At 43.3% G+C, this 13,605-nt stretch overlaps 1 protein-coding gene across 5 annotated transcripts in view; it reads left to right on the top strand.

Moving 5' to 3' along the window:
* The window catches only part of PIP5K1A (phosphatidylinositol-4-phosphate 5-kinase type 1 alpha), a 45,763-nt gene that overhangs the window by 12,562 nt on the left and 19,596 nt on the right, over positions 1-13,605 (top strand). For all 5 annotated transcript variants that reach the window (XM_079932343.1, XM_079932344.1, XM_079932346.1 and 2 more), the window contains 5 exons: positions 4,149-4,180; positions 6,076-6,156; positions 9,959-10,089; positions 10,525-10,642; positions 10,819-10,971. In XM_079932343.1, the coding sequence (XP_079788469.1) occupies positions 4,149-4,180; positions 6,076-6,156; positions 9,959-10,089; positions 10,525-10,642; positions 10,819-10,971 (515 nt within the window). The remainder of the gene's footprint in view (positions 1-4,148; positions 4,181-6,075; positions 6,157-9,958; positions 10,090-10,524; positions 10,643-10,818; positions 10,972-13,605) is intronic.

Below are 13,605 nucleotides of genomic sequence, written 5' to 3' on the forward strand. Positions count from 1 at the left end.
GAAGAGAGTAAGTCTTGGGTCCCAATTCTCCTCCCCGTGTTACTTGTTCTGATTATTATTTAGACCCCAGTATCCATCCAGCTGCTTCAGCTATAGTGTTCTTGGGATTAATCCAAGCTTTGCAGTTGCAGATAGCTAAGTAGTTGGCACCATATTCCACTGAGTGAAGTCCTCCCACCCTCATTCTGGGTACTTTGTAAGGGTGTAGCAGCCCTAGAGCTATGTGTTTGTGTGATAAAACTAGGAAAGGTAGCAAAGTAGAACTTTTTAGGGAGTAAGAAAGCCCCAGACCGGGCTTCCCTGGTGGCGCAGTGGTTGAGAGTCCGCCTGCCGATGCAGCGGACGCAGGTTTGTGCCCCGGTCCGGGAAGATCCCACGTGCTGTGGAGCGGCTGGGCCTGTGAGCCATGGCCACTGAGGCTGTGCGTCTGGAGCCTGTGCTCCGCAACGGGAGAGGCCCGCGTACCACACACACACAAAAAAAAGAAAGCCCCAGACCTACTCTCTGCCTTGAAAATCACTTACCTGCTTTTTTTTCTCCATTGTTTAACTTGGTCCATTGACTCCTTGCATGCAGAAGAGGTTGTGTTCTAGGAGAGACTGTCAGCCTAGGACTGGATGTTGGCTCTTGGTTCTGCCAGCTCCCTCCAAACCCCTTCCTCTGGGGTAAAAGAGGAAGGGATAAGCCAGGTACTGACCAAGAAGTCCAGAATCAGTGTTGTCTTCTCAACTGAAAGCATACTGATTTCCTTATTGAGACTTACTAATTCTACAGTTGCCTGTACACTTGCACAAGGTTATGTTGGGGGGGAGGTGGAGGCTGAGGGTTTGGGGAGGAGCCAAGAACTTTGAGGTGCTAATTAGAATTTCATATAGGTCTAGGTAATTGAACATTAAACCTTCCTGGGGGCCCAGCTTTACTCTTGCATTAGAAATCACATATGGGCGCAGCGGCTCAGTGGTTAAGAATCTGCCCGCCAGTGCAGGGGACACGTGTTCAATCCCTGGTTCAGGAAGATCCCACATGCTGTGGAGCAACTAAGCCTGTGCGCCACAGTTGCTGCGCCTGTGCTCTAGAGCCCGCAAGCTACAACTACTGAGCCTGTGTGCCACAACTGCTGAAGCCTGCGTGCCTAGAGCCTGTGCTCCGCAACACGGGAAGCCACCGCAAAGAGAAGCATGTACACCGCGACGAAGAGTAGCCCCTGCTCGCTGCAATGAGAGAAAGCCTGCACACAGTAACGAAGACCCAACACAGCCTAAATAAATAAAATAGATTTTTAAAAAAATAAAAAGAAACCATCTTGCACTGTCTGTGGTCTCTTTAAAAAAAAAAAATTCACATATGACAACATATTTGTATAGCACGTCGCAGTCCATGAAGTACTTTGATTTAGTTTATCCTTTTTTGGGCTGTGTTGGGTGGGTCTTAGTTGCGGCATGCAGGATCTTTCATTGCAGCGCGCGGGCTTCTCTCTAGTTGTGGCACCCTGGCTCCAGAGCGTGCGGGCTCAGTAGTCGCAGCACACGGGCTTAGTTGCCCCACGGCATGTGGGATCTTAGTTCCTTGACCAGGGATTGAACCAGCATCCCTGCATTGCAAGACGGATTCTTTTTTTTTTTTTTTTTTTTAATGCGGTACGCGGGCCTCTCACAGTTATGGCCTCTCCCGTTGCGGAGCACAGGCTCAGCGGCATGGCTCACGGGCCCAGCAGCTCCGCGGCATGTGGGATCTTCCCAGACCAGGGCATGAACCCATGTCGCCTGCATCGGCAGGCGGACTCTCAACCACTGCGCCACCAGGGAAGCCCTGCAAGACGGATTCTTAACCACTGGACCGCCAGGGAAGTCCCTGATTTAGTTTGTCTTATCTGATCTTTACATAAACCTTCTAATATGGTTCCTCTTTTTTTAGTTAAATATAGAGAACAGTTTACCTGATGTAACAGGGATTTGAACCCAGGTCTTCTGATTTTTAAATAGCTCAGCATGTTGGCTCTTGTCTAAAAGGTTTTAAGTCAGTAACAGTTTTATCATAAATCTGACTCGTCCTGGCTTATTGTTCCTTGGAAGCTTTAGCTTAGGGTTCCAGTTCTAAAATGGTCTTTCACCTACCTGAACTTGACCTGACTGAAGATGAAGCATCCTGCAAAAAGCATAGATTATTGGGCTCTGCTGTTTTTCTAATTTTCTGGGCCATTTTATGCAGCACATCTTCCTAACAGCTAGATGACATTTCCCTTACCTCCTTTTTTGGGAAGAGGAATGAAAACCATCTGTTCCCCATCGTTTTGCTACTCTGACTCACTATGGGGAAGGAAACTTGCTGCTCTGCTTATTGGTACCAGAAATGCTTAGTCTGTGGCCTTTGTACTACTAAGGTCTACCACAATCTCTTCTCTGAGCCCAGCTATATTCTGAAATTCTTAGGGCCCTTGATCGTTGGTCTTAAACAATAGTAATTAGAGCTTTACCTGATTGCCCTTAAGCCCATCTTGTCTCAAACCTTATATATGGACCAGAACTGGGGTCTTCCTATTCAGGTATTATATTATTGAGGATTCGTCCGAATTGGATTCTTCTTTTTAATTTTCTTAAATATGGCTAATCTTTATTCATTTTGAATTCTTTAGAACTACATCAAAGTAATATATCAGTAGTCTTTGAAGAAAAAAGGCCAACATTCTTCAATATGAAGGGGAGAAAGTTCTGTCTCCCTGTTTCCAATGTGATCATGGATGAAAGTTATAGGGATCGCAGACCCTTAAGAATTGATTTAACCTTTTAGAGTATTTTTCTATAGATAATGGTCTTTTAGTCACTTTCTAAACATATTCTTGAAATCTTTTTCTACATTTAAGTGGATAAAAAGTCATAATATTGATGAGATTTAACTACACACTTATCTTACACATCTCCACTGATTATATATTTACTAAGTACACACCAACAAATTCCTGTTACTTTTACAGCAGAAATCAAGATGAGGATGGAAGGATGTACAGTCAGGTTCTGCCTGCACTCTGTGCTCTTCCATTTTTTTGACATTGCATTTCCCCATCCTTAGCCTCCTCATCTCCATAGATCAACTCTTTTTTTTAAAATTGAAGAATAGTTGATTTATAATAATATATTAGTTTTAGATGTACAATGTAGTTCAATATTTTTACAGATAATACTCCATTTAAAGTTATTACACAATAATGGCTATATTTCACTGTGCTGTACAATATATCCTTGTTGCTTATTTATTTTATACACAGTAGTTTGTGTCTCTTAATCCCCTACCCCTAGCTTGTCCCTCCCCGCTTTTCCCTCCCCACTGGTAACCACTAGTTTTTTCTCTCTGTGAGTCTGTTTCTGTTTTGTTATATACATTGATCGGTTTTATTTTTTAGATTTCACATATAAGTGATAACATAGAGTATTTGTTTTTCTCTGACTTATTTCACTAAGCATAATAACCTCTAGAGACATCCACGTTGTTGCAAATGGCAGAATTTCATTCTTTTCTATGACTGAGTAATATTCCATTTGCATAAATATGTATATGTATACACACACATACACAGACACACCACAGCTTCTTTATCCATTCATCTGTTGATGGACACTTAGGTTGCTTCCATATCTTGGCTACTGTAAATAAAGCTTCCATAGACCAACTCTTTACCTTTTTTCTGAAATAATTAGTAGAAGTGTAAAGCACCATAGATATGCTCTAAGAGTACCTACCCTTTTAGCTCTACAGGAAAAATTATTAATCAAGCCCAGGTTGTCCAATAAGTCTTGGTATCTCTTATGCCCTTTCTCTTTCAGCCATGGTATCAAATGAGACCCTCTGGCTCTGATGGTTAAATGTATCAAGAACAGATATATTTCCTAGAGAAAATATGAACACTTGCGTAAGAAAAAGGACTAGAATGAGAACAGAATATGCATAAGGGCTCTGTGAGTATGGAGGAGGAAAAAGAAGGGACGTTTAAAATCCCTATCCAAAAGGATCTGTTATCAATGAGCAAGAGGCAGGAGCTCATTGTCAGGTTTAGTGTGACTCAAATCCTGATTGTTTCAGTGGGCTTGATAGAGATCGTTGTGAGTGTGTGTATATACTTATGGTTGTGTTTGTTTATTTTATTTTTTTCACAGCATCTGGAATCAAGAGACCCATGGCATCTGAGGTGAGTTTTATATTGATACAGTGGTTCTAAAACCTTAATTCTGGGATAGAAGGATACCTGTTTATAACATCCTTATTTTCCCCCTACTTGGGTCTTGGAATCTAGATAGGGTTCTCACATCTCTTTGGTAGGCTAGTAATTATACAACTCTACTTTTGTCACAGTTTATTATGAATATTAATAATAGCTCAGATTTATTGAACTTTTTTTTGATGTTTTAAATTTACTTATTTATTTATTTTTGGATCTGTTGGGTCTTCGTTGCTGTGCGCAGGCTCTCTCTAGTTGCAGCGAGTGGGGGCTACTCCTTGCTGCAGTACGTGGGCTTCTCAATGTGGTGGCCTCTTCCATCACAGAGCACGCGCTCCAGGCGTGGGGGCCTCAGCAGTTGCAGCACGCAGGCTCAGCAGTTGTGGCTCACGGGCTCCAGAGGGCAGGCTCAGCAGTTGTGGCGCATGGGCCCAGTTGTTCCGCGGCTGCAGGATCTTCTGGACCAGGGCTTGAACCCTGCATTGGCAGGCGGACTCCCAACCACTGCGCCACCAGGGAAGACCCTGAGCCTTTTTTTAATGTACCAAAGAGTAAATAAGGTACCTAAGTGCTCTTTATAGGTATTCTTATTTAATCCTTCAAAGAGCCTCTATGAGTGTAGGTAGTGTTGTTATCCATGTTTTATAGATGAAAAAGTGAAGATTAGAGGTTCTATAGCTTGCCCAAGGTCCTGTAATTAATAAGGTTAGGATTCAAAGCTAGTCTGACACTAAAGCTCGTTCTCTTGTTTTGCTGTTAATACCTCCTGACTGCGTAGCTTCAGTGAATGTGGAGAACTTCTTTTAACCGTACTGAAGCTGTTGATATTCTAAGTTTTTCTCTTTTGTGCAGAGTATCTTGTATTTGCTTAATTTTCTTCCCACAGAGTATTTCCCATTCCTCTTTTTACTTCTTGCATCTCTCCTGGGTTTTGTGACAGGACCTCAGAGTGCAGACCATTTTGGCATAGGATTTTAGGCTTTTTTCTCAGAACATCTTCCAAGATCTGTCAGGTTATATACTGAGGGTTTTCTGGCACTAAGGGTCTTAGCAAGAAGAGTAGAACTTAAATATCAGGCCCTAAGATGGTAACATGCTATTTTCAGTAGTCTTTTTGCCTTCTGGCTTGTTAACTTGAGTATCGACATCATGAAGAATACCTTCATGTCTGTTGTGCTGGCATCTTGGCTGTGGAGAATAGCCTTCTAGCCTCTGCTCCACTGGTTTTACTTCTTCCTTTTTTCAGAGGCTGTGATGTATGTGAATAGAAAACAAAGCCATACCACGTTCTCAGGAATCTCTTTGAGGCACTGAGGCCCTTTTCTTAGAGGACTCATCTTATTGCCACAGCCTCTTAATACTTGGGCTCGCAGTACTTGCATTTGCCAGTGGCTAGATCATTTCTGCTGGTGAATTCAGTTTGAGCAAATAGTGTTCAGGTTGGGTTGAATATTAGAGGGGTAGTAGTTTCTGAAAGAAAGCTGGGTCTGTGGAGCTCTACTTCTCTCTTGCTTTTGTAAACTGAGGGTCTTTCCTTTTTTCTGGGGCTGCTATTGCTTACTTCCCCTGTTTCTCCTTTTCTTTAATGATAATCATTTTAATTTTCCATGTCATCTTTCTGAGAACCAAAGGTGAAATATATGTCATTTGGAGTTTTGTTTGTGTTCTTTTAGTCAGTTTAGTTCTTTGGGGAGCAACACTATAGCTGTGTGTTTGCATGGGAGGGATCTTCTAAAGATTTTATAAAACGTTCTTAACCTAAAAAGGGTGTGTTGCATGTTTTGTTTTTTTTGATTTACCATCGTGGTAGCTGTTTGGTGTGTTACATGGGAATCATGTACTAATCTTGACTCTTCTTATTCTAGGTGCCTTATGCCTCTAGCATGCCCATGAAGAAAATAGGCCACCGAGGTGTTGATTCCTCAGGAGAGACAACATATAAAAAGGTGTGTCTGGGTGAAACCCATTCATCTTACTCCAGGAAGGGATAGTTCTGTCTCCTTGATATTATTCTCCACATTCCATCCCATTTCTTGATACGCTAAACCTTTGCACAATAGCCATCATACAACTTGAACTTTTTTATTTTTTATAAATTTAATTAATTTATTTTATTTTTATTTATTTTTGGCTGCGTTGGGTCTTCGTTGCTGTGCGCGGGCTTTCCCTAGTTGCGGCGAGCGGGGGCCACTCTTCCGCTGCGGCGCGTGGGCCTCTCACTGCGGTGGCCTCTCCTGCTGTGGAGCATGGGCTCCAGGCGCATGGGCCCCAGCAGTTGTGGTGCGCGGCTCAGTAGCTGTAGCTCGCGGCTCCAGAGCGCAGGCTTGGTAGCTGTGGCACATGGGCACAGTTGCTCTGTGGCATGTGGGATCCTTCCGGACCAGGGCTCGAACCCGTGTCCCCTGCATTGGCAGGTGGATTCCCAACCACTGTGCCACCAGGGAAGCCCCGCAACTTGAACTTTAGAATTTACTTCACAAAGGGTAAATTATTTCCCGTCTGTATATATGGGTTTTGTTTTGTTTTATAAATTTATTTATTTTATCTTTGACTGCGTTGGCTCTTCGTTGCTGCACGCGGGCTTTCTCTAGTTGTGGCGAGTGGGAGCTACTCTTCGTTGCGGTGCGCAGGCTTCTTATTGCGGTGGTTTCTCTAGTTGCGGAACACGGGCTTTAGACGCGCGGGCTTCAGTAGTTGTGGCGCACAGGCTCAGTAGTTGTGGCTCATGGGCTCTAGAGCACAGGCTCAGTAGTTGTGGCGCACGGGCTTAGTTGCTCGGCAGCATGTGGGATCTTCCCGGACCAGGGCTCGAACCCGTGTCCCCTGCATTGGCAGGCGGATTCTTAACCACTGTGCCACCAGGGAAGCCCTGTATATGTGTTTTTCGTTTTGTTTGGTTTTGTTTCTGGCTGTGTTGGGTCTTTGTTGCTGCTCGCCAGCTTTCTCTAGTTGCAGCGAGCAGGGGGCTACTCTTCGTTGCGGTGCATGGACTTCTTATTGTGGTGGCTTCTCTTGTTGCGGAGCATGGGCTCTAGGCGCACAGGCTTCAGTAGTTGTGGCACGTGGGCTCAGTAGTTGTGGCACACAGGCTTAGTTGCTCTGTGGCATGTGGGATCTTCCTGGACCAGGGATGGAACCCGTGTACCCTGCATTGGCAGGCGGATTCTTAACCACTGTGCCACCAAGGAAGTCCCCATATATGTGTTTAAATGAGAATGTTCTTAATGAACAAATCTGGTGTTGGATGCTTTTTCACTGAGCTGAAGAAATTGTGTTTCCCTGTTAGATATAAACATGTAATAAGCCCCCAAGGCCATTCTTACCTAGCTTTAGGGAACCATGTCTCTTGTGCTGGATGTACATAAAGTGAAGGCTGGATCCCATTCAGCTTGGTGATACAGAGATAGACAGCAGGTCAAGAATTTTTCTTTGTGTGTGTGTATGTTTTGTTTTGTTTTTTGTCTGTGCTGGGTCTTAGTTGTGGCACACAGCGTCTTCATTGCGGCATGCGGGATCTTTAGTTGCAGCATGTGGGTTTCTTAGTTGCGGCATACGGACTCTTAGTTGTGGCATGTGGACTCTTAATTGTGACATGCGGGCTCTTAGTTGTGGCGTGCAGGCTCTTAGTTGCGGCATGTGGACTCTCAGTTGTGGCATGCATGCAGGATCTAGTTCCCCGCCCAGGGATCGAACCTGGGCCCCCTGCATTGGGAGCATGGAATCTTACCCACTGGACCACCAGGGAAGTCCATGGGTTTTGTTTTTTTAAGATTGTAGTTTCATTTGGTGAATAGGGCCTAGAATACCTGATTTTGAGCTAGAGATATCAAATGGATTGGAAAGATAGTAGTAATAACCAAGAAGAGAAAATTGAACTGGTGAAGGGAAAACAGGAGAGAAGCATCCTGGAGTGACCCAATTCCCCAGTTCTGGACTAATTGGAGATGCTTAGGTTTCCTGGGGTACAGTGTTCAACCTCCTGTTTGGCATCTATACCTTGTCTGGCCCATGTAAATTTTTCTTGTGTTTGTTCTCTGTCTTTATTGCATTGTCCGAAGTGATAGAGGTGGACTGACTCATTCTCAGTCAGGGACCTGACTCTCCCTGGGAATGGACTCTGAGGCCCATGTCAATTAAACACACTTATTGAGCTCTTTTTATGTGCTGAACACTGAGACAAAAAGATGAGTTTCTAGTCTAATTGGAGAGGCAAGCACTTAAAAAATTTGTTATAATTTTATTTATTTTTTTTAAATATTCTTATTTAAAAATTTTTTTTTAAGTGTTAAATTTTTTTGGCCGCGTTTGGTCTTCGTTGCTGTGCATGGGCTTTCTCTAGCTGTGGCAAGCAGGGGCTACTCTTCGTTGCAGTATGCAGGCTTCTCACTGCGGTGGCTCCTCTTGTTGCAGAGCACAGGCTCAAGGCGTGTGGGCTTCAGTAGTTGTGGTGCGCGGGCTCAGTAGTTGTGGTGCATGGGCTTAGTTGCTTCGTGGCATGTGAGATCTTCTTGGACCAGGGCTCAAACCCGTGTCCCCTGCATTGGCAGGTGGATTCTCAACCAGTGTGCCACCAGGGAAATCCCTATTCTTATTTTTAAAAATATTTATTTATTTGGCTGCATTGGGTGTTAGCTGTGGCACATGGTATCTTTCGTTGTGGTGTGCAGGCGCTTCGTTGTGGCTCACGGGCTTCTCTCTAATTGTGGCACGTGGGCTTCAGAGCGCATGGGCTTAGTTGCCCCATGGCATGTGGGATCTTAGTTCCACAACCAGGGGTCGAACCCGCATCCCCTGCACTGGGAGGCGGATTCTTAACCACTGGACCACCAGGGAAGTCCCTAGTTATAATTTTAATGCCCAATGAGGACTAGGTAGAATATTGATACAAGTAATATTTGGTGAGGGTTGGGGGGATAAGGGAAATCACTTAGAACAAAACTGTCCAATAGAACTTTCTACAGTGATTGAAATGTGCTATATCTGTGTTATCCAGTGTGGTACCCACTAATCATACCTGAATGTGGCTAGTAAGACTGAAGAAATGATTTTTAAATTAAATTAACTTTAACTTAAAATTAAATAGCCGAGTGTAGCTAGTAGCTACTATATTGGACAGCACAGAACTAGATAATACGACATTTTCCCATGACATTGAAATCCTGGATTGTAAGAGTGGGGCTCTTATATTTGTGTTTTGACCACAGTATGATAATTTTAAATCTAAATAGTTCTCTCAGAAATAATTTGAATCTTTCAGGCTTTCTTCTTCAGTCAGGAGCTTTTTTTGCCACTCAGTTGTCCTTGGAACGCCAGTCAGCCCTTGCCTTAGAGAACTGAACTTCAGTAGCTAGGCAGTGAATCAGAGTATCAGTTAATTTTAGTTACATTCTGTATCAGATGAATAAAATGTTTGGAGGACTCCATATAGTCTGGGGGCAGGAACCTTTGGAGTGAGACCTAGGATTGTTCTCTCAGTACAACGTATCTTCCAGATATAGATGTGAATAGGAGGGAACACCTTGTTTAGAGAGTCCCCACTTTGCTATTCTGTATCTTCATGCTCTTCCAATCTTTGCAGGCTTAACTGCCATGTAGAGTGTGGGGATGGGGAAACTGGATTGCCCCAGTTTAGTCTGAACTACTAGATAGGCATTTGCTCTCCCGTGTTCCTTCTGGTTCTTCTGAGTTTTTATTGCTATGATCAGATTTAATACTAGAAACTTTCCTCTTGTTTCTCTTGTTTCTTAGACAACCTCGTCAGCTTTAAAAGGTGCCATCCAGTTAGGCATTACTCACACTGTGGGGAGCCTGAGTACCAAACCAGAGCGGGATGTCCTCATGCAAGACTTCTATGTGGTGGAGAGTATCTTCTTCCCGAGGTACAGAGGTTAATGTGCAGGGGAATGTCCTAGAAAATGTGGCTTTTTTATATCATCATCAGGGCATTTTAGGGTTCATGTCTAATTTAGGCATGCATCCAATCCTTAACCTGATTTTAATCAGGGTGATATGGGGACTGGAGAATTTGAAGAGCACATGCTCTCCTTTGGATGTTTCCATGAGCCTCCGGCCTGTGGACTGAGCCCTAAAAAACAATTTAGTGCATCGGGAGGAGGTAATATGATTCCCTGTGCCCATGTCTTAATCCCCGTGTTGTGCCTTGTCCCATTATGTAACTGACTCATCCAGTCCCTTTGGTTCTCTCAGGAGGGATGTGTTGACCTGGCTCTGGGTGACTGAGTGTCTTTCCAGGGTGTGGACTCCCTAAATTACAGGAGCTGGTAAGTTATGGCTTCTTCTGTTCAACCCCACAGTGAAGGGAGCAACCTGACTCCTGCTCATCACTACAATGACTTTCGGTTCAAGACCTATGCACCTGTTGCCTTCCGCTACTTTCGGGAGTTATTTGGTATCCGCCCTGATGATTACTTGGTAAGCTTCCAGATTTCAGGACCCTGGGACTCCAGTATCAGAGGGATACTTCCAAAGGAAGACCCTCTCTCCACACTCTTGCTCTAGTTTTTCTTTAGAATTGCATCTGTAGTTGATTTCTGGTTGGGCATGCCCTTGTATCTCTGAACCTCTTGCTCTCTTTTCTCTGGGCCCAGTACTCCCTCTGCAATGAGCCGCTGATTGAACTCTGCAACTCTGGAGCTAGTGGTTCCCTCTTCTATGTGTCCAGCGATGATGAATTCATCATTAAAACAGTCCAGCACAAAGAGGCGGAGTTTCTGCAGAAGCTGCTTCCAGGATACTACATGGTAAGAGGACCAGGAGCACTGGCTGCCTGAGCTGCCCACTCCACTCCACTGGGGAGGCTGCCATCAGGGGGACAAAACAATGTCAGCCCTTCTGTCGTAGGAATGTAGTTCATCTTTGTGCTTTTCCCATCTCTTTTGTCTCTCTATGGCTAAAGGAGGTTTTGTTTATCTGTCCTATTTTAAGTGTTTTTAGCTTAGACCCTGCTACCCAACGACAAGATTCAATGATGATTAAAAAAAAATTTTTTTTTATTGGAGTATAGTTGATTTACAGTGTTTCGTTTCTGCTGTACAGGAAGCAAAGTGAGTCAGTTATACATGCACATATATCCACTTTTTTTAGATTCTATTCCCATATTACAGAGTATTGAATACAGTTCCCTGTGCTATTCAGTAGGTTCTTATTAATTATCCGTTCTGTGTATAGTACTGTGTGTATGTCAATCCCAGTCTCCCAGTTTACCCCCTGCCTTTTCCCCCCAGTAACCACAAGTTTGTTTTCTACATCAGTGACTCAACTTCTGTTTTGTAAATAGGTTCATGTGTACCATTTTTAAAATTCCACATATAAGTGATAATATATGATATTTATTTTTCGCTTTCTGACTTACTTTCACTCAGTATGACAATCTCTAGGTCCATCCATGTCGCTGCAAATGGCATTATTTCATTCCTTTTTATGGCTGAGTAATATTCCATTGTATATATGTACCACATCTTTATCCATTCCTCTGTTGATGGACATTTAGGTTGCTTCCATGTCCTGGCTGTTGTGAATAGGGCTGCAAAGAACACTGAACAGGAGTGGAATCGCTGGATCATATGGTAGCTCTAGTTTTAGTTTTTTAAGGCATCTCCATGCTATTCTCCATAGTGGCTGTACATTCCCACCAACAGTGTAGGAGGGTTCCCTTTTCTTCACACCCTCTCCAGCATTTATTGTTTTTAGATTTTTTTTTTTTTTGTGGTACTTGGGCCTCTCACTGTTGTGGCCTCTCCCGATGCGGAGCACAGGCTCCGGATGCGCAGACTCAGCAGCCATGGCTCATGGGCCCAGCCGCTCCATGGCATGTGGGATCTTCGTGGACCGGGGCACGAACCTGTGTCCCCTGCATCGGCAGGCGGACTCGCAACCACTGCGCCACCAGGGAAGCCTGTTTGTAGATTTTTTGATGATGGCCATTCTGACCAGTGTGAGGTGATACCTCATTGTAGTTTTGATTTGCATTTCTCTAATAATTAGTGATGTTGAGCATCTTTTCATGTGCTTTTTGGCCATCTGTATATCTTCTTTGGAGAAATGTCTATTTATATCTTCTACCTTTATTTTTTTTTTACATCTTTATTGGAGTATAATTGCTTTACAATGGTGTGCTAGTTTCTGCTTTATAACAAAGTGAATCAGTTATACATATACATATGTTCCCATATCTCTTCCCTCTTGCGTCTCCCTCCCTCCCACCTTCCCTATCCCACCCCTCTAGGTGGTCACAGAGCACTGAGCTGATCTCCCTGTGCTATGCGGCTGCTTCCCACTAGCTATCTACCTTACGTTTGGTAGTGTATATATGTCCATGCCTCTCTCTTGCTTTGTCACAGCTTACCCTTCCCCCTCCCCATATCCTCAAGTCCATTCTCTAGTAGGTCTGTGTCTTTATTCCTGTCTTACCCCTAGGTTCTTCATGACATTTTTTTTTCTTAAATTCCATATATATGTGTTAGCATACGGTATTTGTCTTTCTCTTTCTGACTTACTTCACTCTGTATGACAGACTCTAGGTCCATCCACCTCATTACAAATAGCTCAATTTCGTTTCTTTTTATGGCTGAGTAATATTCCATTGTATATATGTGCCACATCTTCTTTAATATTCATCTGTCGATGGACACTTCGGTAATTTCCATGTCCTGGCTATTGTAAATAGAGCTGCAATGAACATTTCGGTACATGACTCTTTTTGAATTATGGTTTTCTCAGGGTATATGCCCAGTAGTGGGATTGCTGGGTCGTATGGTAGTTCTATTTGTAGTTTTTTAAGGAACCTCCATACTGTTCTCCATAGTGGCTGTATCAATTAACATTCCCACCAGCAGTGCAAGAATGTTCCCTTTTCTCCACACCCTCTCCAGCACTTATTGTTTCTAGATTTTTTGATGATGGCCATTCTGACCGGTGTGTGATGATATCTCATTGTAGTTTTGATTTGCATTTCTCTAATGATTAATGCTGTTGAGCATTCTTTCATGTGTTTGTTGGCAGTCTGTATATCTTCTTTGGAGAAATGTCTATTTAGGTCTTCTGCCCATTTTTGGATTGGGTTATTTGTTTTTTTGTTATTGAGCTGCATGAACTGCTTATAAATTTTGGAGATTAATCCTTTGTCAGTTGCTTCATTTGCAAATATTTTCTCCCATTCTGAGGGTTGTCTTTTGGTCTTGTTTATGGTTTCTTTTGCTGTGCAAAAACTTTGAAGTTTCATTAGGTCCCATTTGTTTATTTTTGTTTTTATTTCCATTTCTCTAGGAGGTGGGTCAAAAAGGATCTTGCTGTGATTTATGTCATAGAGTGTTCTGCCTATGTTTTCCTCTAAGAGTTTGATAGTCTGGCCTTACATTTAGGGCTTTAATCCATTT

This window comes from Stenella coeruleoalba, assembly GCF_951394435.1.
Source record: "Stenella coeruleoalba genome assembly, chromosome: 1".
NCBI classification, from domain to species: domain Eukaryota; kingdom Metazoa; phylum Chordata; class Mammalia; order Artiodactyla; family Delphinidae; genus Stenella; species Stenella coeruleoalba.